This window comes from Cheilinus undulatus, linkage group 14, assembly GCF_018320785.1.
Source record: "Cheilinus undulatus linkage group 14, ASM1832078v1, whole genome shotgun sequence".
Taxonomy (NCBI): Eukaryota; Metazoa; Chordata; class Actinopteri; order Labriformes; family Labridae; genus Cheilinus; species Cheilinus undulatus.
The window spans coordinates 35,852,364-35,879,481 of NC_054878.1; the positions used below are offsets into that span (position 1 = coordinate 35,852,364).

The window sequence follows — 27,118 nt, forward strand, 5'->3', positions numbered from 1 at the left end:
CCTCAGGTTTGTTGCAGAGTGCAACAATGTGCTCAAATACTGTTTTAATCTCTATTTATGGACTCTTGAAGATGATGATGACTATTTTTGAGATGCCAACATTGGCCCTCTTCATACTCCCACATCTAGCTCGAGCAGCTAACAGAGCTATGTGAGCTACATGAGCTACAGAGTGTTTTCATAAAGGACAGGCTTTTTTTCCTGTGAGCAAACTGTTTGCTCTGCTTTTAACATTTTGTCATTAGTTTTGCAGGTCAGGTTTTTGGTTTTTAACTTTAACTTTTTTCTGATTTTATTTAGAAAGTTTTCGTGTGTATTTTTATTCTGAGATATACATTGTCTCAGATGAACGGTCATGAGAGTGTCTGTCAGAAATGAACAGGCTGCAGCTAGACTGTCTTACAGAACGCTGCAGATTTGTTGACTGATATAATCTTTTATCATGTGAAACCTTTTTGCTTCTGTCTTTGCCACGACTCTCTTGTAAAACTGCTAAGAAAGGTTTGGCTAGTCATTGAAATGAAACACCCTTCCACTAACCCAGCTAATCTTTAACCTCTGTCTACCACGAGGCCAGAAGTGTCATGAAAATGAAGCACTAGGTAATTTGGTGCATTAATATCAAAGCAAACACTACAGCATTCTGCCAATAGAACTGGACTGTGACATATGTGACAGTGGATCCTTGAAGACAGACCGGGAGGCAGGTGATGAACTCTCCCAGATCAATGGCCACATCTCTGAAATCACTGAGGATGTTTGTCCTCTGGCTGTGTTTTTATCAGCTCAGAGACAACGTGCATAGAAAAGGGACAAGCCCTGTGCAACTCTTACAGTAGAAATTTGACTAAACCATGTTTTCACAAAAAAGTACAGGTACCCAAAAAAGTACTCAATTACAGTACTTTGAGTAAATGTACTTAGCTACTTTCCACCCCCGATGGCAGGACACATTTGCACTGATATCATCCCAGCTCCATTTGCACATACAAACAAAACAACAGATACATCAGTGAAGTCTAACCATGCCTGTTTGAGTCCTTTAAGTTTAAATTAGAGGAGCAAGCACAACAACATTCAACCAGCTTTAACTTTCCATGTCGTTTAAGTCATTGAAAATACATGCTATGTCAGGTACCGATACTCCTGTCTGTTCCCTAAAGCAGTGTGATTTTAAAAATGATCCTATATCAGTCAACTAAATCATTTCAACACACAACCAAGACCTATGATGATCTACGTGCTCATGCTGTACAAGTAAAGTCAGGACTGAGTGTAAGAAGTATCAGTAAAGTTTTCTTTAAAAAATCTCACAGATAGAAGCTGTAGTCAGATCAAATGCCTTGTTTTCATGGCTCAAATAGCTGCAAACAGTGATAAAAACTCTTGACATCTTATACACACACATGGCATCACCAGTAAACACAACCAGCAGCTAAATGACCACAAATATTCCATCAGTTAAGTGATGGGGATTACATATCTATTCAACGATAGAGATCTTCTGGTTCAGCGAAGCAGTATGAGCCAACTCTTTCCATTTCCAAATGACTCATGACAAAGTTAGGTAAAAAGTAATTCATCCATAGCATAAACCTTAATATGAGGGCGCAACAAGCTTTATGCCATAAAGGAGGAGGCTGGGGTGGAGGAGGTTAAACTTTGCCAGCAGCAGCAGCAGCAGCATGGTGCATCAGCATTAATGCAAGCAGGGATTAGTGAGAAGTAGGTTTTATTCAAATACACACATGTGCTGAGAAGGAGAGCTGTGATTGGCTATGGGAGGTTGGAGGCGTTAACTGGGATCGGCTGGGTGTCAGCTGATCACGGCTGGGTGTATGACTACCATGTCCTGCATGAACTAATGCTGAGTGTCATTTAGTAACAAAACACAGGGCTGGCTCTAAGTGCAGCTTGGTCATGATCAACACAGCATGACTGTCAGTTGCAGGTCTGCAGACATTCTCAGCTCATTCATATCTGTTATGATTGGAGAGGAAGGCATATCAAAAAGACTTGTTATTTAAGATGCTGACTGATAGTCTATAAAGGGAAAAGTCCCCTGAATGTGGGGAATCTGCTCATATCTCTGCTCTCACTGTTCAAGAGCTTCCAGTCATATGACTAAACTATCAAATGTACTAGAAATCCATTCAACCAGTCTGGAGAAGCTGATTTGGCTGTGGTCGATCATCATGCCTCCCTGTACACAGCATAACAAACAACGTATGATCAAGATCAAAGTCAGCAGGAATTTCAAGGAAAAAAAGGAATGTCTTTGTCTGAAAATGGCACAGTGTGAATCTGCTTTAGCTACGATACGTCAATTTAGCTAGGGTTACAAAAAGTTCCTTCTCCATTTTGTAGATTCAACATATCAACTCCTCCAGAAGAAAACAGACACTTTAGCGAGCAGTTCAGAACTGCAGCAGACAACTATGAGGGTGAAATATTTCCTGTGGGCGATGTTTATGCTGGGCTTAAAAAGCCCAACAGCTGAAAAGTGTATCATTTCTATTATACAATTCAAAGCACAACCAGTGCTTCAATTCAGACCAACTTTAGAAAACTTTTTCATGAGAACACAAAGTTTTGGCAACTGATGTCTAATGACGAAATAAATCTTGTGTTTTGATGCAAACTGCTATCCAAATGTTTTTCATCGAGGCTATAAATGTCAAATGAAAAAGGGCAACACATTCATAGTGCTGAAAGGTCTTTTAAGGTAGAAAAACCCCTGCTGCAAGGTGAAGCATCTGACAACCCACTCACTGCAGCGTTTCAACCTGTGAGTCCACACTCAGGGCACGATCCACAGCAGCCCAGGAATATGGGAGCAGGTATCTGAATAAACAGCTTGTTAAATAAACAGGCCTGCAGTTCAACAGCTGCTGCTGTTGTCACACCAAAGGATAATGAAAAAGGGCCACACATGCACACACACAAAAGCTCAAACAGCAGCATTCAAACACTCTGCATCCAATTTTCCTTTTCCGCATGAAAACATGGGTAAAAATACACTAGAACACACAAACACACAAGATGATGTTAGGGTGAAAAGATTCAGTGCTGCAGATGAGAGTAGAGGGTGTTGATTCACCTTTTCACCAGCATGAATTCAAAGCTGTTAGCCAACATCTGCTCCTCAACAGTTTGCATGGGAGTGCATGCGTGTACATGTAAGTTTAGGGTGATCATTTGAAGCAAAAATCAGACATTCTTTATCCCTTAAACTTCATGAAAAACCACCCCATTGTAGAGAAAATGACTGAAGTGTTTGTCTGGAAAATGCTGGAGTTTACATTGGCATGAAAACCATAAAGACCCCTATTTTGATGGCATAAAGTATGCTGTTTAAAGCACAGGAAAATGATTTAGGGCCTTCGTGGCTCCATACTGATGTGGCGCACAATCTTTGTGCACAGCTAGGTTTAAAGTTGGTTGGATTAAGTTGCCAGATAAAGCCTGTTTTTTAGTGTAACATGAATCAAACCAATCAGCTCTCTTTAAGAGCCAGGTGCACCATTAGACTGATGCGTTGTTATTTACACTGTGGATTCCAGTGGTGACTTTCAAAAAGACAAAAAGAGAAATGTTTTCCTGTTGATAAAGGTTACAGGTAAAAGTATTCAAGTTAGTAAAATAATCCATCCATACATACATCCATCCATCCATCTATCCATCCATCCATCCTCTTCTGCCTATCTGAGGTCAGGTCATGGCAGTGGGCAAAGAAAGTCAACCCAGACATCCCTCTCCACAGCAAACATTTTCCGGTTCCTCCTGTGGGATTTCAAGGTGCTTCCAGGTCAGATGGGATATATAATCCCTACAGCAAGTTCTGGGTCTGCCCAGGGGTCTCCTCTCAATTGGACATGCCCAGAAGACCTCCACAGGGAGGTGACCAAGAGGCATCCTGATCAGATACCCAAACCAGTTCAACTGGCTCCTTTCAATTCAAAGGAGCAGTGGCTCTCCAGCGAGGTCCCTCCTGATGTCCGGGCTCCTTATCCTATCTCTAAAGCTGAGCCTGAGGAATCTCATTTTAAGTGCTTAAATCCGCAATTTTATTCTGTCTGTCATTACCCAAAGCTCACGACCATAGGTGAGGTTTGGAACAAAGATGGACCGGTAAATTGAAAGCTTCTGGCTCAGCTTCCTCTTCACCACAATGGTCCAGTACAACACCTGCAATACTACACCATCCACCTGAACTCCTTCACTTGGGGCAAAGACGCAATCCCCACCTGGAGGGAGCAATCCACTGTTTTCCAGCAGAGGACCATGGCCTCAGACTTGGCCTCAGCTTGCAAACTGCTTCAATGCCTACTGGAGGTCCCCAGCAGACACCAACAGAACCACATCATCTGCAAACAGCAGAGAGAAAATTCTGAGGTCCCCCAACTGCTCCTTGAGATTCTAAGTAAATCCAGCTTTTCATAGATGGTGAACAAGGCAAAAGGCCAATCATATGAGGATTCTGGGGTGGCCAATTAGATGTCTGGGGGCCCTGGTCAACCTTGGCTATCACTGGATCCACCCCTGGTAGAAAGAAAAAGATTCTCAGTGCAAACGCTGACGGCTCATCCTCAAGTTAAGACAGAAAAATCAGGGCAAACAGCACAAAGGAAACTAGAAAGTACAGTTCCCTTAAGTAAAAGCATCATGCTTATAAGGGCAATTTTTCATTTTATTATTAGGAATTATAAATTTACTGCTGGCTGCAGTTAGCTTGTGGGCTATAATTTGGACAGCCCTGGTCTAAAAGCTTATTAGAATTTGTACAGAATAGAAAAAGACAAAACATTATAAATGAAAAACAGAGTGAAATAAAAGATTAAAACATAGAGTCAGACAACAGAAAGAGGTGTAGCCAAAAATGATGGAAATGAGCAAATACAAGGGGAAAGAGTCATGCACCATCATTTCTAAAAGATGGATGTCTCTCTCTGTAGTCGAGAGACATCACTTCTCATCCTAATTACTCCTCAAACGCTTAGCCCTCGTGTTCACCTTCATTTAATTACTCAGCCTCTAAAGCTGACTCTGAGTCAGCCAAAAGTCAAAGTTTTAAATCAAAAGTCATCCCGAAGCTCCATTAAATTTCACTAAAGCTTGATACTTTTAGTCTTCGGTGAATCAGGTGTGCCATTTGCATTTTCCCTCCCACCCTTTGTGCTCGTGGTTGATTGATGACTCATGCAGAAGGACTAATGGGAACACAGTCCAGGGCATACATATTTCATTACATAGCAACCTTTGGTGTAGCAGCAAACGTTCTGCATGTGGAGCTCAGCTTAGGAGTTAATACTTTAATGCAGGAGAGTTGGATTGATGCAGGAAATGACAGATTTATTGGAACTGCATATTTAGAACAAAAGGCAGCACTATGATTTGACTTTAAAGGCTCTGATGCTTATGTTTATAATCCATAGATAGTGCAGAAAAGAAGAAGTTTTTTTCTATAATACAAATCAACTCAGTGTAGTCCTACCAGCCAACACCAATATATATTTTTATACACTTTTTTCCACAATTAAGCACCTACATTAAGTTTAAACTGCTATGCATATCACTCCTTTGCATGTAATTAAATAGCATTAATTTAGCTCACTGAACATTTAAATAGACATTACAGTGCAGTTGGCAGGTGGTAATTAAGACATGCTCAGCTGTCGTGGTGCATTAGTCTCAGATGTGTTCAATATAACAGCATTAGTCTCACAAGCTTCATCAACTTATGTAGAAATATATGAGTTAGAGTTTCAAATATATAAAGTTAATTAATGTAAATCCTAACCTCACAAAGCAGATGGATTGACCTGTTTCAATGTCTAGCTTCGGGCAAATTCATCCACAAAGCTTCAAACAAGAGAATAACCAGACTAATGAGCGTCATATGAGGAGAAAGTAGCAGGACCTACAAATGTGGGGGAAGGAACTATGAGACTATAAACAATGGTGGCTGGTGATGAGATTAGCTGTAGACATTTTTGTAAAATGTTTCAGCTATCCAGGGACTGTATGTTATGATTCTGATACTGCATGTGAACTGTTAACATCAGTGTTGTGTGTGTGTGTGTGTAAGTATTTAATTAAACAGTACAGAAGACCTGAATCAAATGTTTATCATATTATTGAAAGTGTGTGACTCTCTGTGTTTGTTGTTGTTTTTGTATGGGATAAGTGTCTTTCTCTCTTGCTTTCTCACTTGAGGCTGGCTGGAGAGGGCAGGAGCACTGGGCAGTCACAGTTGCAGCTAATCCTTGGCAATCTGGCAATCAAGGTCTCCTTTAAAGCACCTCGCAATAAACCTTTTGAGACCAGAGTATACAACCGCTTTGACTGTGATTACCCAGCTCCTCTCCAACCTTTGGATCTACTGATTTTTCCCCCTTATTGAACATCTTTTTTGTCCCCAACTTTTGGGGGCCAGACACTTTGTCCACTTTGAGGATGTAAAAACTAGAGTTCTATCTACTAACTGTTATCATGATTTTTCTAAAAAAGACTTAATCGTTCATGCAAAAGTCTTCTGGTAAAAATAAGTGCGTAGCCCCACTCTGTTGAGATTTTACCAATGACAACACTAAAGCCATGAATGTTGTTTTATCATGAGGGTGGGGGGGGGGGCTCTGCTTTTCTTAGATGCATGTAGAGGAGGTCGCCACAGAGAGAGATTAGGAATCACTGTTCCGGAGAACCTAAAGGATTTATCGATGCAAAAGCAGCATTGTTACCACGATGGAACCTCTTATTTATGAGGTTATCTTGAGATAATGATGAAAAATGATTATCTAAAAAAATTAAGCAAAATAAAATTTATAAACGTGTGGCTCTAACTGTTAGTTTTCTTTAGGCAGTATGATTTTTATTTTTGATGTAGCTCCTACTGAATGGAGAAATATGGAGGCTTATTTAAGGAAAAAATTATATCTTAATATATTGGCCATTATAACAGTGAGAACAGAGCTCCATTAAAAGAAAATGTAAGCAAACAAAAAAGCTGAAACAAAGGAAATACAGACACACAAACACACTGTGATCTTATGACCATAATTTAGTCTAAAAAACTTTACTTATCCCTCACAGCCAAATCATAAGTGTTAACTCAACTCCAATTGTGTTTAATGTAGCTCTTTACCCCAGTTTATATGATTCTCACAGGTTCTGAGTTAAACTGACACGCTAGACAGTGTTAAAGATTTAACTTTCTTACAGTCTTAATTGTTCACTCTAACAGTGTTATTTTATTACACATTAATGTTTACTTTTACACACCTGATATCAACACATTTTAATGCACTTTTTAAGCTAAATCCACTTTTCCACCTCATATTGAACACCTGTGACAAGGTTGGGTGTCTTCTAGCATGGATGAAGCAAAAGGACAAACCCAAAACCAAGCACTGCCCTTCTTACGGTATGTTATAATCAACAGGTGGGAACATACTAACTCAGTGGAAAACTTCCCTCATGGTTTAAAAGCATCTAACATAAAAAAAACAACAATCCACCAGAAACATGGGCAGAGGAATCCCAAGAGGGCTAAGTGCACCAGACAACATCTAAAATACATCTGAACACTCTCTCCAAGGGCATGACAGGAAAACTAGACCAAGACCATTTCATTCAGAATGGAGTTAAAATTATACTTTGGGGGTTAAAGTCAATCCTGAAATGTTTACACACTAAAATATCAACACTCTAGTTTTTGCTGTGCATTTTTTCTGTAACATCCAATTTACTTTCCAACATAAACAGCATGAACGTGAATAAATATTCAACTTATTGATTCCCACTGGTTTAAGTGACAATTTCCCATCCTGTAAATTGCTTCTTTTGCTCATTAGAGGGTCTTTAAGTGCACCCTAACTCCTTTTTACAGTAAAGTCTTTAAAGAAATACCCAGAATGCACAGCTCCCGCAAGCAGGGAATACTAAATGGACCAACCTACACATTCCTTCCTTGTCTTCACATTTATGTGGGCTTTTGTTTCTTTCTCCTTTTCTGCAGATATCACCATATGTCTGCCTTTACAGCTCTCCCACTATTGTTTAATGATTCAAAGTAGGAAATTAAAGTCAGCTTAAATATATTAGTTGCACTAAAAAGCTTGCAAATATAAGCCAAATATTGTAACGTCTTATTACCATGCATGCTGCATATTATTCTGTGTATGTTATTGCTCATAGAAACAATATGCATTGATATTTTGGGGAATTAAAATCCCTCTTAAACTGATTTTGCATTTCAATTTTTATTTCTGTATTGGGAATATGCCTACACAAATGCAGCAGTGTGCACAAAGCCAAAAACACATGGCTGACAGTTTAAAGGATCGGTTTTGCTTCTTTCTCAAAGTGAGTCTGACAATGATTTATTGATGCCAAAGCACTTTGTGAACCTAAATGGATGGTATGCATTCGACATCTCTATTACTCCTAAGGTGACTGTGGATCTTTGTAAAAACAGGTGAGTTATGTTCCATCACTTCTCAAGCATTGTGTCGTTATTCACCTGGACTAACCTTAACTGTGTAGTAACCATGTGTTCATATACACTGAGGTCATTAGCTCTTCACCTCCACTCATCTGCACTGGTTTTACTCCTCCTTCTTTTTCCCTCTCAGGAAAATAACATCTTTACACCGCTGTGCTCTTGAAGCCCCCTCCCCATTCTGCACTAGGGACTCATAAATCAAAGTCGACATGGCTTTTGGTGTCTTGAATCTTTCTGCTACATCTGAGCCTCTTTAGCACAGCTTTGAATTAGATTAGGTAGACATCATAGAGAGCTCATCTGCACTATTGTAATCAATATAAATTAAAATGTTTCTGTTGCATCCATTTACTGTGAAAATATCCACTTTCACACACCAACAAAACTAGGTTTTTTATATTTAGTGTGACTTATAGTTTTTTACATAGCTGTAAAGTGTAACCAGGGTCATAAAGCTGAAATCAATACAATTAATCAATTCAAGCTTTAACAACAAACCATTTAACTTAAGATATACCTTTGTAGACTAATACTGAGGAATAGTTTCCTCCCAGGTTTATAAAAGTGCAGAAAATGCTCTGCTTTATCAATAACCATGAGCAGCAAAGCAATCAAGTCTCGAGATGTTGATTCTACTTTATCCAGCACCTTTACTGAAACTGTTAAGCTCCTCAGAAGCAAAAGAAGGGGACACCAAGTCCAACATAAGCTGCTATTTCAAGGTGAAACACACTGCAACACACCGACTGAGGCTTTATACTGCTGAAGCACAAATCCCAACAGGAGGCCCTACCTGAGGCTGCTCTGTCTTCATTGTGCTGACTCGCTGTGCTGTGGTTGCTGTCACCAAGCTGCATTTCCTAAACACAGTATGATTTGCAGTTGTCAGCTATTATAGCAGGGTGTTCCAGCTTTTCTGGCAGGGAAGGTAATCAGAAGTTATTTCTATCTCACTCCTTTCACACGTCTGAAAATTACCAGAAATATTTGAAGCGAGGTGCATGTTTGAGCACAAATCCCCCTGACTTTATCAGGACTTTTCCCCTACCTGTCTGAGTAAAATTTCTGCAAGAAGTTAAGGTGAGCTGATGGGTGAACTCAGAAGGTAATGAGGAAAATATACCATTGTTGAGTGGGCAGAGTGTGTTTCATGCGACTGGTGCAAAACCGGAAGCACACAAAGGGGAAATAAAAATATATAAATCATTTTTTAGACTTTGCCCTCTACAGGTTGAAACCGTCTGCTGAAACGGAACTTTTCAAAACTGTTTCTACTGGCTGATCTCATGCTAGGTGACATTCAGTATGTGGTTCCATCTGTTGTTAACAGGTACAGCCCATCTTTTCCACAACGGCTAACTTTACTTGGAGTCAAACGTCTCAGCTCTACCAATCAGAGTTGCTGCTGTGACACTGCAGGATTATAACTACAGAGAGAGATACTGACGGAGTGAGAAGATAATGCGGAAGTACAACTCGGACTATCTAAAGTTTGAATATTAATGGATGGCTCCTGATGATGCTCCACGGCTAGGGTGTGTGAATTACAAAGAGGTTCTTAGGGTTAACTCAAGCGTCATATGGAAACTAGACAAGTTTGGTGACCAAAGCGCAGGAGTTTCTTTTTGACAGGAAAAAGCAAAAGAAACAATGCACACTGGAAAGTCCCAAGCATACTGAGTGACCAAAAGGTGCCTGTTGGAGCAACAGTTATATACCAATAAAAGCAACTAGTTTATTACCATAAGCATTAATGAAAATGATTTATACATAATCTTAACACAGTGATAGGAAAAAACAGCACAGTGTAGAGCTTGCAATAATATTTATGCTGTGCCCAAGCACCTTTGATGTCACTTTTTCAAGACAGTATGGCTGCAGACCGCAGATCTTTGAAGCTCTCCTGTGCAGCACACTAAGGTGAGATGCCACATATGTTAGACGAAAATAAACACTTAAACTTAAAATAAATAAATAAAGAAAAAAAAGGAGAAGAGGATTAGACTTTGGGCTAGGGTAAGGGTTAAGGTAAGAGTACTACTTTCCCTACTTTCAGTTTAGGGAACAGGATAAAATGCACTTCATTCTCCAGCCTCTCAGGATACCTTGTGTTGCCTTTACCCCATGCACATCTTTTGATCATTTTCCTCAGCTATAGCCCCAAGAAAATCCAAATTTCTGATGCTTTTCTATGGAGGCCTACAAGCTGGATGTCCAAGTGTGTTGAGGAGCTGCAAGAAATATGATTGGCCCATGGTGTTGGAGGGAGGGATTAAAAGATAGGTGAACTGTTTGAGACCAGCTTAATTTAGACATGACTGACGCCTGTACCACTCTGTGAACTGCACAACAAACAACTCAAGGTTGAGCTGAAATTTGTCCCAACTGCAAAATCACTTGTGCATCTCAATAATTGGCCTCGATTTGCACAGTGCATGCCTGGCCTTCTCGAAATAACTAATACTGGCTCTGTCCTTATTGTTAAATGTCATCAGATTCTCCTTGTGGTTCAGTTTTTACAGACATGCTACACTGTTTGTAAAATTCCAAATAGCCCAAATACATCTTTTGCTTTCCGGCACCATCTTCCAATCCTCCTCTCTGCACAGTGTGTATTTTTACTGTCACGATAAATAAATAAATGTGTGCATGCTGTTTTCAGGTAAGCAGTTCTGACACAGAGTCCAGGCTGTCCGCCTGAAATATCACCTCTTTCCTCCCTGCTGCTTCCAGGCACATAGAGCATCAGGGCACCATCCAAACCTCGTTTCTCTCTCTCACAGTTCATCTATCATCATGAAACACTGCAGGGGCATGATGTCTATATTCACATTTCACTGCATTCATTCTCCGGCCAGAAGCATTTAAGTGGAAGGGAGACAGCCTTTGAAAGAGATTCAAATCTTGCCATCATCTTACATTTAGTCCTGGGTGATACACCATGACAGAGTATTGATTCCCATAAGACAAACTGCATTCTCTTTCCCCTTTCATAAAAGGTCAAAGATCAGGGTCAGGAGCCTCCACAAAGAGGAAAGGAATCCCAGGTAGTTATTTCTGTGTAACATTTATCCTTGTCCAATTAGTTTTGGTATGAAACAATGCCAGATTTATGAGGCTAAAGGTGGCCCAGGCAGCTTTTTGTTGCTATTGTTCAGTCTCTAAAAATTTCGCCCACATCACTCATAAATCCTGCTACTTGTCAAACGGAGATTGTTCCACTTGTTCCCCTCTCTCCTTCAAGGTAATACTTGGCCTTTACTGACCGAGAAAAACATGCTGTGGGCTTTTGTTTCAAATCTCTCTTTCACTCTGTCACAATCTGTCAGGAAAGTCTGAATTAGCTCCAAAACTGTGCTGCTACTGAAAGAGAAATTCAGCACAAGTTATAAAGATGTACTACAAGGCTCACATTAAAATTAATAAACCGTGGAAGTCACTGTTTGCCATTCTTTAGAATAAACCAAGAACCAATTACAGTTTAGTTTATACATGATAATGTAATAATTAAAAATACTTTTCCAATGAAAAGCTTTAAGCATCTTGACTGTCAATTTACTATGAAACCACTTAAATTGTCTTGCGTTTATGCCCCAGTTTAACTGGGGGAAGGTTACGCAATTCTTTTAAAGTAAAGGACTTTACAGGACTCAGCCTTATTCTGGTAACTAAATTGGCTAGGAAAGCTAATACGTCAAGCAGGACTTTCAGGGTGTAGCTTGCCCAGTAGTAAGGCTGTGCCCCATGTAGGGACACACTATATTACTGGTCTGGTATCAGTATGGGTAGATATCACAATTTCTGCCGATATTCCATTCATCCATTTTCTTACGCTTATCCAGGATTGGGTCGCATTGGCAGCAGACTAAGCAAGTCAACCCAGATATCTCTCTCCATAGCAACATTTTCCAACTCCTCCTAGGGGAATTCCAAGGCGTTCCCAGGCCAGATGAGATATATAATCCCTCCAGCAAGTTCTAGGTCTACCCCAGGGTCTCCTTCCAGTTGGACATGCCAGGAAAACCTTCACAGGGAGGCAACCAGGAGGCATCCTGATCAGATGCCCGTACAACCACAACTGGATCCTTTCGACGTGAAGGAGCAGCGGCTCTACTTCAAGATCCTTCTGGATGTCTGAGCGCTAAGGCTGAGCTCAGCCACCCTCCTGAGGAATCTCATTCTGATCGCTTGAAGCTGCAATCTTGTTATTTCAGTCATTACCCAGACATCACGACCATAGGTGGAGGTTGGGACAAAGATCAGCTGGTAAATTGAGAGTTTTGCCTTCGGGCTCTGCTCCCTCTTCACCATGACGGTGCGGTGCAACATCTGCAATACCACAGATGCTGCACCAAGCACCTGTCGATCTAACGGTTCCTTCTACCCTCACTCATGAACAAGACCCCAAGGTACGTGAACTACGTCACTTGGGGCAAAGACATTCTCCCCATCTGCTGATATTTACATCCGATATTTTGCCTGTGTATTTCAGGATATATCAACCGTAAATTTTGTCCATATGTAGAAATACATTAGTGGAGTTTTAGGCTGAACCAATAGACCTATGTCAGTTGAGGTCTCTTGTTTTATTCATCCCCATTCTTTAAACTTTAAAGTGTTTTTTAAGGATGGAAGTTTGTCTCCTTGGTCATCCTCAAACCTTAAAGTGTGTCCAAAAGGACTGAAATTTCTTGTCTGAAAAGCATATTTAAATATCAGCATCGATATCAGATATCTGAACAAAATCCACTATCATGCATCCCTGGCCCCATGTATGAAATTTATCTTCCCAAGCTGGCAGCACAGGTGCGAGATCAACCTCTTTCCCCTCTCACATGTCATCCCTGATCACTCTCCCTGATTTCTCACACTGTCTTGCCCTCTTCAAATAAACAACAAATCGACAACAACAACTGGAAACTGGGATTTCTCACGTATAAGTCTGGATTCAAAGCCACTCCTTTAAACTTTAACACCAACAACCAGAGTTGCCTCTTTAAAAGCAGTCATTGCATTCAGATAATTCTCCCTGCAGTCAGCACTCAGGGGACCAGAAACTCCACAAAACAGAACCAAGTTTTCGCTCTCCTACCTTTCTGTAGACAATCATATTGGGCGAGTCATCATCTGGGTCCACGCTGCTCATGGACCTCAAGGACCTCATGGACAGCAGAGGTCTTGTCGGTGTCGTCTGGATGTTCTCCTTCGGCTCCTCTGACCCTTCATCTGTCTCTGTCGCCTCCACGGAGCTGGGCTGCTCCTCCTCCACCTCCTGCTGCTCCTGTTGCTGCTGAGGTGCCTCAGCCATCTCTACAGCCTCCCTTCCTCTCTTCTTCTTCTTCTGCTGTGTTGAGTTATCCTCTCCTCGCCTTTGTGTCCTGTGTGAGCTTTCACTCCAGCTGCTGAGGAGAGAGAGAGAGATAAATTAGAAAGAACAACTCACTGCCAGGCTCCAGTCTCCCACCTCTTTTTTTTTCTCGTGTTCTGTCAGCAGGCACAGGATGGATGAAATGAAGGCATCATAAATTCTCCTGCTTTTCTCTGTTATCTCCTCTCTGAGGTTCTCCTCACTCCTGTGCTGTCACATGAGATCGATGTTACAGAAAGAATAAATTGTGCTTAAGTTTTCCTCCTTTTTGTCCCTGCGGCTTATTTCTTTGTCATTTCAATATTTTATGAAATGCAGGAAGTCTGTTGCTGCTTTTTTCCAAGTACAGAGAATAAGTTTAAAGTTGTGAGAAACTTGTTTTACAAAGAGGAAATAACGTGGTACTTCTCCTTTTTACTCTGCTAAGAAAGCAAACTCAGTCTCTTCTTGCAAATCACTTGAAACCAAGTTGTTATTAAACATATTTAAACATTAGTGTTGCGTAATTTCTTAACACAACTTTTACTGATAAATAGCCTATGTTAAAGTAATGTTTGGGTTTTATTTACCTATTTACCTGCAGCACTTAATTGATACATTATTTATTGACATATTTTTTGAGAGGGGTCTAGCTTCAGACAGTAGATCTCAGACACCCCCTCTTGCAGACCACTAAGGTGAGACAGCCTTTTAGCTAGATTAGCTTTAGCTAAAGCTAACTAAGCTTAAGTGAGCTATCACTTGCATAACTACTTCTAAAACGAGTCTAGCTCAAGCAAACTAACATAGCTAATGTATCTTTTTTGCTTTAGCTTAAGTTAGCTAACACAGCTTCCTTAGCTTTAGATTTATCTATGTAACTACGTAACCCACGTGATCTACGTAGCTAATGTAGCTTGATTAGCTTAAGCCTTAGATGAGCTAGAATGTTTTCATGAGGAAAAACTTTTTCCCTGTAAGCAGAACGTTAACTCAGCTTTATGTCAAATCCAGGATTAAATTATGACCCATTTTAGAAGGAGTTATGCAAACAGTGGTTTGCTTTAGCTTCGTTAGATTTCGCTAAAGCTAACAAAGCTTTACTAGCTACATAGTTAAGGTTGCCAAGGAAGCCAATGTACCTACATTAGCTCTAACAGAGCTAATGTGAGCCACTGTTCTTTAAACTAGCTCTAAAACAGGTCTAGCTTTAGCATATGTAGCCTAATCTAACACTGCTAAGGTAGATTTGTGCATTTTAGCCACATAACCCATGTAGCTAACAAAGCTTTATTAGCCTTAGGTTTACCTACATTAGCTACATAGCAATAGTCATCCATGTCACTAATGTAGTTTTGCTAGCTTTAGCCTTAGCTATGTTAGCTGCATTACAGTGCTTTCATGGAAGACAAGCTTTTTTTTTACTGCAAGAAGACTATTTACTCAGCTTCCTTAAACGTTTTGTAATCAAGATTTGCAGGTAAGTATTTTTTTCTTTTAATTTAACCTACCCACAAGTTTAATCAGGTTTTACTCTGAAAGCTGTTGCAGGTATTTCCATTCTGACAGATGTAGCGTCTCACTGTAGTTGTCTGTAAGGGTCTGAGGTGTGCAGTCAGCAGCCAGACTATGTTTTTACTATTTTGATTATAAAAAACACTTTTAACGTGTGGCTTACATGACATGCTTTTAGCTTCTCAAACTGAGCACAACAAAACAAATGTCCTGAAACCATCTAATCTAGATGATCTTGTTTCTATAATCATGCTATTATCTTGTTATTGAAATTGGAGCTTTATTAATTGTCCAGCTCGACACCTCAGCATACATCAGTTGACAACTCCCTGCCTTAAGTCTCCTGATCTGACATCTGCCCTCCTGCAGCACTGACAGACATCAAAAGTAATGCTGTAGAAAATCTTTCTTGTCCCTTTTAGTCTGGTTTCCTTTTGTAGATCATGATGAGTCATCAGAGGTAATTTCAGCTTCATTACTAGCTAAGACCCCTCACAGGAGCTTTAAACTGCCAATCATTTCCTTCACTGTGAATCTTTGACATTAAAAATGTAAACAAAGGCTGTTTCTGCAGCGAGCTGTCTGTCGCCTGGTCTGACATTGACCTGGTGGCAGCAGTAGCAGGCGTTAAGAAAGAAAATGAAAACATCTATACAGAAATAGCTGTTTTTTCCACTTGATAGTCTGGTTTGCTTCTGGTCATGTCGAAACATCATCATCATATTCAGTCTGTCTCAATATCAGGTAAGAACTCCTCACAAGAGCTTTAAAGGTGCAATATGCAACAGAAACAACTTTATATTAGAAACAAATCAGGTAAGCACATGGATGTCACTGAGTAATGACTCCTTATACAGCCAGTGAAGTTGTCGTTCTCAGCTCTGTGGTCACACTAAGGCTGGCCACACACCACAGGATTTTATGACCGATTTGAGGCAAGATTGCCTCCCCTGACGATTGTGGGGGCGTATCCCGAATGGCGCCTCATCACAAGTGATTATTTTTCTGAATAATCCTCGTGTGGGGTGTCAATACGGTTATTTTACTGCTCTAAATCACTTTGTAGCCTCCCAGACCCCGAATCATAGGTCATAATGCCTCTGACAGAGTGCCCACAACAACCAATGAGAGCGAGCAGATGGGGTAGCATCACCAGCTGGATCATACTGTTCACAATCATAAACACAACTGTACCTTCATTCCAGTCAGGATCTCATCCTGATTCTCTCCTTTGTTTTATGATTTTTGCTGCAGCTGTAACACATGCCAGGGCAGCCTGTTGTGGAGGGATAGAAAGAGGGTATCGACAAACATCTGTGCTTGTTTTCTTCTGAAGTCAGGTGATCACCTAAGGTCGCTGGCAGGTCAGCAGGTGTGTGGGCTCCAGTGATCTGACAGTCCGGCTGAGTCATGCATTTGGAAAATCCTTCCATTTTCTATACCGCTTATCCCGTTGGGGGGTCGTGGGAGAGATATCCCAGCCGTCATTGGGCGAGAGGCGGGGTACACCCCAGACTGGTCCCCAATCAATCTCAGGGCTGACATATAGACAGACAACCAGGCACGCTCACATTCACACCTACGGCCAATTTAGAGTCTTCAGTTAACCCAACAAGCATGTCTTTGGTGGTGGGAGGAAGCCAGAGTACCCGTAGAGAACCCACGGTTGCACGGGGAGAACATGCAAACCCCGCACAAAAAGGCCCTAACAGGAAGCGAACCAGGGACCTTCTTGCTGTGAGGCAACAGCGCTAACCCTGCACCACTGTGCAGCTCGGAAGATTAATGATGAAAACTCATTTGCAATCTTCCTGATGTCTGTGGTCTCTCATGTTTTTAAAGTTATTTCAGATTTAAAAATCATCTTGTATGTGGCCAACCTAATGGGACAGTGCTTCCCTCAGACTGTTTATGCTTTACTCTTACAACAGAGCCAAACCAGTGCCCTGACACCTCTGACTTTCAGGTTTTTCCCCCCCAATGGACGATTTTAGTCTCAAAATGCAGATGAAAGCAGCACAAAAACACTGAGCAGAACCAGCTGTAGCAATATTTTGCTCATACACCTAAACTTACTTTGCCATGGCTTAATTCAAAAGGTTATCATTTTGTGATTTTTATTCATCTATCGCTCTCAAATGCCCTGACTGGTGGAACCTTGATGATGCTTTTGGGGGATTTCTATCATGTTTTAGCAGCTTTTTGATACCTTTCCTTCTCTATTATGTTTTTTTTTTCATGTAACATCTGTTTTGTTATCTGTTTGTCATTATGGTTCTATCTTGCTGGCTCCAAAACAAATCTCCAGACAGGTTCAAATCAGTAACCTGAACCACATTCATGCACTGATAGCAGAGGCTGCTGTGTTGAGTGTCCATCAGTAAAAGCTAATCCCATTCATACACATTAGCAAGTTGCTGATGCAGCAGGAGCAATTTGGGCTTGAATGTTTTGCACTGTGCAGACATGTGACTGCAGGAGCTGGAGATGGAACTCTTGATCTACTGGTTAAGAGGTGACCATCTCATCACTGAGCCACCGTCGTCCCTTTAGTCGTATGAACTGACAGGAGAGACTACGCATCTTCTAGACCAAAGAAAACATCTTCTTGTGTCTGACTCTGAAACATTTGTCCATGATAATATTTTTTTCTGAACAGGTCAGTTTTTTTTGTTTTCGGCATTCGTCAAAGTGTGTTTGGAGAACACACTATTTGGAGAAGCAGCTTCAGTTGCCTCTCTCTTTCTCCCTCACACTGAAACTTCCATTTAGTCACTGTGGGTTGCCCATGTATTACTTGCTCTTTAACCATGGAACATCACAGATCAAGATAAAGGCCATATAACAAAGAGACACGCACTCTCTTTCCAACTTAGCACAGCTCTGTGACGCACAAGCTCATTCAATTAGCCTAATCATATGTAGGGCTCTCTGGAGTGGATGGAACCAGTGTTTTCTTCTCTTCTTTTCAAGGGGTTAAAGACCCAAGCTCATAATAGTTTGGATTTTTCATCAGTATTTATTTCTATTGCGTTTTTTACTTTCTGTGTTCAATTTCAGTCTATTTTGAATCAGTTTTTACCATTGATTTTCTAGTTTAGTTTTTATTTTTCAAAAATGCCTCGTTTCAGTTTAGTTTTAGTTTTTTTCAGATACATGTCAGGAGCTTCATGATTGGGTTTCCATGCCTGAGCAGCTGCATGCAAGCCTCACATCACTAAGTCCAATGCCAGGTGTCGGATCGAGTGGTGTACAGCACACTGACACTGGACTGTGGAGCAGTGGAAACGTGTTCTGTGGAGTGACAACGAACGCTTCTCTGTTTAGCAGTCAGACAGGTGAGTCTGGGTTTGCGGATGCCGGAAGAACGTTACCTGCCTGACTGCACTGTGAAGTTCGGTGGAGGAGGGATAACAGTATGGGGCTGTTCTTTCAGGGTTTGGGCTAGACCCCTAATCTGCAGTGAAGGACATTCTTGATGCTTCAGCATAGTGAGACATTCTGGACAATGCTATACTTCCAATGTTAGGCAGCAGTTTTGGGAAGGCCCTTTTCTTTCCAACATGACTGTGCCCCCGTGCACAAAGCAAAGACTATAAAGCAGCAAAGCAGATGGATCGGACTCTGTCTCCCCCTCCATCCTGAAGCATTGCGCTGATCAGCTGTCTCCAGTCTTTACAGACATTTTTAACATCTTGCTTGACATGCCAGCTTGCTTCAAAGCCTCCAACATCATCCCTGTGCCCAAAAAACCAAGGACCACAGAACTTAATGACTTCAGACCTGTTGCCCTGTCACACCTGAAAAACAATCACAGACCCTCTCCTGGACCCCCTGCAGTTCACCTACAGAGCCAACAGATCTGTAGACGATGCAGAGAACCTGGCCCTCCACTTCATATTCCAGCATCTGGACTCAGCAGGAACCTACGCCTGGATCCTGTTTGTGAATTTCAGCTATGCATCACCACCATAATCCCAGGACTACTCCAGAACAAGCTCTCCCAGCTGATCGTTCCCGTCTCCACCTGCAGGTGGATCACAGACTTCCTGTCTGACAGGAGGCAGCAGGTGAAGCTGGGGAAACAAGTCTCTGACAGCAGAACCATCAGCACTGATGCAGCATCATGTGACGCTGAAGAAGACCACGAGTCGAAACCCGTCCGTTGTGCCTTAAACCTAAATAAACTGCTGTAAAGGACATTTTAAGTGCTGCTACTCTTAAAGCTGCACTTTAACCACTTAAATCAAAAGAGTGAAGTCCCACTAAGATTCCTCAGAACTCCCACAAAGCTTTATTATGAATCACATGAATGCCTTTTCCTTGTTTTCTTCCATTTCTACTTGTCCTCCACCTATCCTATGTTGGAGAAGCAGCTCTACAGGTTATCCTATGCTGCACTGAAATACCTATGCGGGCCAGCCCCTGAAATCAAAGTTTATTTTCCACATTCATGGTATTTTATTCAGCCATCAGTGAAAGCTTCTAGAGAAAAGTGCAGTCAGACTCCTCCTTGCTCAAATATGGACTACAGGGGAAAAACTGGTCTTGTTTTAAATTTGAGATGTAATAATCCGGATCAGTGAAGTACTTAACATCTTTGACATGAAGAGAGCGAGAGATCTAGGAGGATGTAGGAGGTAGAGATCTATTTGAGTATTTGAATCATCTATTTGTCTTGCCAACTCCTGTTTTCTCACTCCTCTCCTCTCCCTGCCCCCTGCCTTCTCTTGTCCTGAATTTAATTAAACTTCCTCGCGTCTCTTCTTGTTATTTCACCTCGCTCTTCTCCTGCTCTTCTTTTTTCTGCTCTCACTTGGTCTCAGTTCATCTTTCCTCAGGCATCAATATTTTGACAGCTTTCAGCCCATCAGAAAAAAGCTGACAGGGCTGAGTTATAGGAAGCCAGATTTGAGTGTGTCTGTCCGTACAGTATGGGGGTCACACACTGTAGCGCTGGTATATCACTGAGAGTTTTAGTCTGTCGGGTTGTAAAGGGATTTTTTATTATATCCTCTTAAACAAATATGTGTTTTCTTTTACTTTAAAAACAGCTGATTTGAATAATTTGTACTTCTTTTGAATATTTCTGGTCTAGACTTTATTGCTTTTTGAATCCTTTTCATTTTCACACACATCAGTCAAACAAAAGGCTTTACGGATTAAAAAAAAAAAAGAAAAGCAGTTCTTTGACACTTTCTGATGGCACATGTGCTGCATATTTTCTTTAGTTAGTTCTAAAAAGTTTGACTTTGGAAACACATTTTCTGCATCCCCACAGAATCAAGCTAAAACACTGAAATCCTACCATAATGTTGTGTTACTTGCTAAGGTTTAAAGCTGGTTTCAAGCTGAATAAAGGCCCTATTGACATTTTGCATCAGTAATATGTGTTGGGCATTCAGATCCTGTGTTCATACTCTGCATCAACAACATATCTGCAGTGATGATCTGATATCAGAACTCCTTCTTTCTTATGCAAACAACAGCTCACACGTCATTTCTGTGCCTCTCTCTCCATGGCTTGGTATTCCATCACTGAGTGCAGTGACCATTAAATGGTGGCAAAGTAGCCACAGGCTAAGAGGTGCCTTTTTAACAGCTTTTCCCCCTCTTGTTGTCATAAGCATGATTTTAAAGGACATATGATTTTGCAAGTAAATCTTTAGGTACAAGCGAACAATTCTTTACTGTAACATAATGCATTTAACAAGTTAAAAGCAATTTTTGAGATTTCTTTCAAACCAGGAATAAAAAATGCGAGTGGTGAGGGTGAGGCAGAAACTGTCTGAGGCTGGTTCTGGAGAATACACTATGAAGAAGATCAACAGATCTAGTAGATCCAGTAACTCAGACCTAGTTACAAAAACTGTTGAAGGATTCAGGAAGTAAATTAGAAAGGCATTTAAAAACAAAAGTGCCTATTTGCTTTATATTTATGTCAAATATCCTTAATAATCACAGGATAATCAAAGGATGATAACTGAGCAGTATGAGCCTTCCAGTTTAAGAAGGTGAGGATTTTAGCATTTTTTTGTAGAATAGAAAATGAAGAGTTTAGCTGTATACATGGTATACACTTATGTATAATAGCTAGGATTGTCAAGATTGTTTATTCTAGCAGTCAGCTTCTATTCATCTTTATCTGTGATAAAAATGTTAGTATCAACGGCAGATAAAAATAAAAAAGCATCTCTTGATATTAAAGGCAAGTCATTGATGTATTCAAGGAATAAAAGTGGGCCCAGTATGGAACCGTGAATACCACACTGTACATTAATCTACAATGATATAGCTACGTTCATATTGTTTCCTGTTAAGAAGGTAACTCGAAACCAGACACCCCATCAGCCTTCAGCTTAGACAACAACAGCGTCTACAGTGTCAAGGGCTTTAGAAAAGTCCATAAAACCTCAAAGTGTACATTTTAAGGAGATTATATTAATTTGATTAAAATCACAACTCAATTCAGGATGACAAGTTGAGGGATGAATGATGTGGAATTTGCAGATGAACAGTTCCTACATGCCAGCTCCTTTTGAGAACACTAAGAGCCAGCTCCCATTTGTGTGTAGTTTTTCTATTTTTTATAGACATGAAAAGGCTGAATGGCACCAAATGAAGAGTTGTTTGAGAACTGAAAAACAGCTCTTATTACTGAGCTGAGACAAATAATCCAAGACGGTCTCACTGCAGCCCTCAGATCTCAGGTGCCATGCCTTGCAGACCACTATGACGAGACGCTGCATCCAAGCCTGACAGCCTGTCCTCCAAGAAACACTCGAACGTAGCTTATGTAGATAAGGGAAAAGCTAACAAAGCTATGTAAGCAGATAATGTAGATAACATAGCTAAAGTAGATAAGGGTAAAGCTAACAAAGCTATGTCAGCAGATAATGTAGATAACGTAGCTAATGTAGATAAGGGAAAAGCTAACAAAGCTATGTCAGCAGATAATGTAGATAACGTAGCTAATGTAGATAAGGGAAAAGCTAACAAAGCTATGTCAGCAGATAATGCAGATAATGTAGCTTATGTAGATAAGGGAAAAGCTAACAAAACTATGTTCGCAGCAGATAATGTAGATAATGTAGCTAATGTAGATAAGGGAAAAGCTAACAAAGCTATGTCAGCAGATGATGTAGATAATGTAGCTAATGCAGTTCAAGCTATAGTTAACAAAACTATGTTTGCAGAAGATAATGTAGATAATGTAGCTAATGTAGATAAGGGAAAAGCTAACAAAGCTATGTTAGCAGATGATGTAGATAATGTAGCTAATGTGGTTCAAGCTAAAGTGAACAAAGCTATGTTAGCAGAAGATGTAGATAACGTGGCTAATGTAGATGGGGTAGAGCTAACATTTATGTTAGCAGATGATGTAGATAACCTATCTAATGTAGTTCAAGCTAAAGTGAACAAAGCTATGTTAGCTACTTAATTACCTCCGTTCTGGTCTGACAGATGCTGCGTCTCACAGTAATGGTCTGCAAGAGGTGGCATCTGAGATTTGCTGTCTGCAGCAAGACCTCGCTCAGTAATTCAGACCAATAAAAAAGCTGCCATCACTCAGAGTGAGGCTGATCGCACACAAATAAAGACACTCTGTTTACAAGCAGAATACCACAGATCATGTCAGCAGACGGGGTGGTCTTTAATGTGTGCCAGTATGCACAGCATCCTCATAAGCATTCTAAACCACCTCTGTATGCAGCCTAAGCTAACACATATCAAACTGCATTCAGAGTGAGGTAAATGATATAAAACCCTTTTAATGCATTATACAAGCAGTAGTTGTCAACTGGTTGAACTTCAGGACCCACCAGCATCTCCTAAATGAGCAATTGGGACCAAAATTTCTGACGTTTCTCAATCAGTTATATTTCTGTAGTAAAAATAGTAGTTTGGACCTCATACAGTACAAAGCATGTGGCAAATCAAAGAAAGGACATAAGCTTGTTGTAAATGAGATTCACAGACTATGTCCTGGAAAGCATTCATGACTTAATGAAATAGCTCTGTAACCTGTCCTGATCCATCAGTTGAGAACCACTGATCCAAAAAAGTAAACATTTTTACACCTTTCTGTAATTCATGTTACTGTAGGAAACCTCCAGACTGCACACGAGAGAGCTAGGGCTGAACACAACAATCTAAAAACTACAAAGATGGCGACACACCGGTCATTTATTAGTTATATAATGACATGGTTTGGTGTTTTGCTTTAATTAGTGACCATGTTAACTCGAGACATTCAGCTTATTTACATCTTTGATGTTGTTCCAACACGTGTCGAAAACAGAGTCCTTGTGAATGCCTTTTGATTCAAAAATCTACTCATCAGATACGTATTCACTGAAAAACTAAACTAATAAACACAGGCACTGGCAGTGTAGGCTGATATTAGAGGTTATGTTGTTTGTTTCTCCAATATTTCTATTCAAATCTTCATTAATTGGCTTTATCTTGCCCTTGTTTCTATGTAGGTTCAGTTAAAGGGAATATTTCTGTGAAGGCAAGGCAAGTATATTTATAAAACTCTGCTCATATGTAGAGTCATTGAAAGTGCTTCACTGAGTTGGAAACAGAACATTAGGACCATTAAAAGCAGAAGAAACGATAAGATATTCTGTGTTCTAAGGACAAAAAAGATGATGTGTTGGGAAAAACAGGCTGTAAACTTTTATGTCAGAAGAGAAATAATGGAGTGAAAGGATCCTAGAGCTTACAATGACATCAAATGGAGCACACCTGTGCTTTGTCAGGCTGGTGCACATAGCAATATAATAGAAAAAGCAGAAATAGATCATATCACATAGAGAACAAATAACCATAAAGAGAATATCTGTTTGTCATCATGTTCTTTAAAAGGTCTTAAGGTGAGCCTCCCTTGTAGCTCAGCTGTTAAATAGCATGTCGCATGCACAGACACTTCAGCCCTCGAAGCAGTGACCTCAGCTTTGACTCACTACCTCGGTCATTTATCACATATTATACCTCACTTTTTCCTCTCTGTTTCAGACTCTTTGCACTCTCAAGATGGGATGAAAAGACCAAAAGATTTTATTATAAAAAAGATCTCACAGGCATGTAGTGTAAGCAACCAAGATGCTAATTAGCAAGCTGGATGGATTTATAACCTTGAATCATAGCTAAACTACCTATCAGCTGCTTTTATTTATCATGCAGTCATGATTTTTTTTTTTACCAATATTGTCATCCAACTATTGGCATAGAGCAAATATTTGTGTTTCCAGAGCCAAGCTTTCCTTCCACTCAAGTCATCCTGGCTTTGTGCAAAATTTCTAAGACTGCTGAGCAGACCCTCTGAAGCTCATAAAATGAACAAATTTGTGCACAAGCTGTAATGAATATTGCATTTTTAGCAGAAGGCGCAAGCTTGCCAGCTTATGCAAAGGAACAGAGAGCAGTTTAGCCTAGCTTTTCCACAACTTCATGGGTTTTTATCCCACATGCTTCCTTTAACAACAGCTCTTCTATGTGAAACTGCGTTTTATCTGATTTTACAGCTTGGTGAAATCAAATTGAGCTTTTGGATTGCTGCAAACATGAAATGTTGCAGTTTCCAGTGCTACCTTTTTAATGCGAGGAAGCTTTAAAGCCAAAGTAGAGGACTGAATGTTTGTGTGAGGATGCTGTGTGGGTTAAAGAGTGTGCATGTGTGTCTCTGCTATTGGCTCAGACATTTAGCTCCATGTCAACTGGCTCTTTAGATCAATAGTCTCATCAGCCAGCTGTTTGTGGGAGAACATACAAACCATGTGTGTGCACGCCTCAGCCTCAGAGGACTGCAGCTTGTGAAGTTGTGAACATTCAGCATGTGTCTGAAAATCCAAATGGAACCAGAATTTCAATGCATTTCTGAATCAATGGCTCTCAACCTGCTGCCTTCATTATCAACGTGACATCTGCTTAACAAGTATTATAGAGCAGGCTGGAGAGAAATGCCTGCTTTGTTTCTCAGTAATGCTCAAGTTCACCGCCCCACTGCTCCATCCTGCTGCTGCTGGAATCACATGTAACCCTGCTGGCCTGAGATCGATATCTCCAACAATCGCTCTGACTCGTGATTTTGCATATAAATGAAATGCTCAGGAGGATATGCTCAGAGTGCGGTAGTCTGATCCGCCTGGATCCTTCTGCGATTGAGTGACTCTCTGATTTAAGAGCCGCTTAATTGCATTCAAGAAATCAGGCAGGTGCAACTACCTAAAGAGCCAAACACTGATGAAAATTTAAGCTTAATGCAAGAAATGATGAGGATTCCAAACAATATTCAGATTCTGCCTAAAGAACCAAACACATTACTGGACGACACCACTAGAGGGCAAACCAGTGGGCTAAAGCCTTTTACAACTACCTGATGTGTGGGATGTAAACTACAAACATGGTGACTGTGAATATGACCAAAAAAATAATATCGTAAACATCAATAATCCATATAGAGTATAGATAGACAATTTTTGAATAAGTGGCCTCTTTGACACCCTCTAAATGGACCAAATAAGAAAAATTCCACTCTTTGGTGCCCTTGAAATAGACAAAATTTGACAAAGTGCCCTCTTTGGTGCCCTCTAAATGGACAAAATTTGACAAAGTGCCCTCTTTGGTGCCCTTTAAATGGACAAAATTTGACAAAGTGCCCTCTTTGGTGCCCTTTAAATGGACCAAATAATAAAATTACTTTCTTTGGTGCCCTTGAAAGGGACACGATTACATGAATTGCTTTCTCTTACACGTCTAAAAGTGGGGAAAATAATTAAGTGCCAAAGTTTCCTCATATTTAGTTTTTATCAAGTTAGATTTATAACATCTGTATTCCAACATTGTGTAACATTTTCTTATCATTATTTTCACCCCTTCTCCTAAAGAATCAGCAATCACTGGTGTCAAAAACTGCAGAAATGTAGCGCTCCTTAGTTATTTTTCAATCAAAAGCAAAAGAGCATGCTCTTAAATGCACATATTTTGCACAAATGTTGGCAACCTTTGAAAATGGATAGAACTGGTAACTGGACCCACTTTTCCAAATGTTGCCAGCATATTTATGCAACATACAATACAAAAGCTTGCCTGCATTTTTGCAGCATTGCCCAATATTGTGTGCCTAGGACGGCAATTTGCATTGCTGAGGTATCAAACCAGTTAAAAATATTGTTTGAATTTTACTAGAATTATATCAAAGTTTATAATTCTTGTTGGTGAAAACCATTTCTTATTTAATGGTAATGGAAGATAATCTGTTGAAAAACTAACAAAGACGGCCCCTTTAGGGCAGAGTATGGTGTGGATGTGGTGAGTAAGCATGATCCAGGGTACCATCTGGGCAGGCAGTATGGTTGCCACGAGCCCCTGGTTGTGCTGTGGATGTCCAGAAGGCCAAAAACCAGCGGCAGTCTCCAGGTGTGTCACAAGGGGTGAAGAGGGCCGGACAAAAGGAATGACCTTGGCTGCTGAACGATGCATGTGTCCACATGTGTCAAGCTTGACCCCGGGTTGTGGCACATCAAGCTCTGTGATGAATCCACATTCAGCTAAAAAGTATTAAGATATAATTGTTGGTCTATATTGCCCAGCCCAAGATCAGGGAATACCCTGTAGTTCTCTGCCTTTGCTACCTGAAATGGGCTGATCATTTCAGTTTGTCTTAACACCGCTCTGGGACATGCAAATGCTTTAACTCAATCTATGTCTTGCTTTTGAGGGTTTGAGTTAAAAAAGAGTTCCTGATT

At 40.5% G+C, this 27,118-nt stretch overlaps 1 protein-coding gene across 2 annotated transcripts in view; it reads right to left on the minus strand.

Moving 5' to 3' along the window:
- Positions 1–27,118, minus strand: part of rgs6 (regulator of G protein signaling 6) — a 174,159-nt gene that overhangs the window by 142,299 nt on the left and 4,742 nt on the right. Inside the window, exon 2 of one of the 2 annotated variants that reach the window (XM_041805439.1) lies at positions 13,596–13,902. In XM_041805439.1, the coding sequence (XP_041661373.1) occupies positions 13,596–13,811 (216 nt within the window). In that variant the 5' untranslated portion in view covers positions 13,812–13,902. Of the gene's footprint in view, positions 1–13,595; positions 13,906–27,118 lie in introns of both variants that reach the window. The other variant, XM_041805438.1, reaches the window with a different exon arrangement.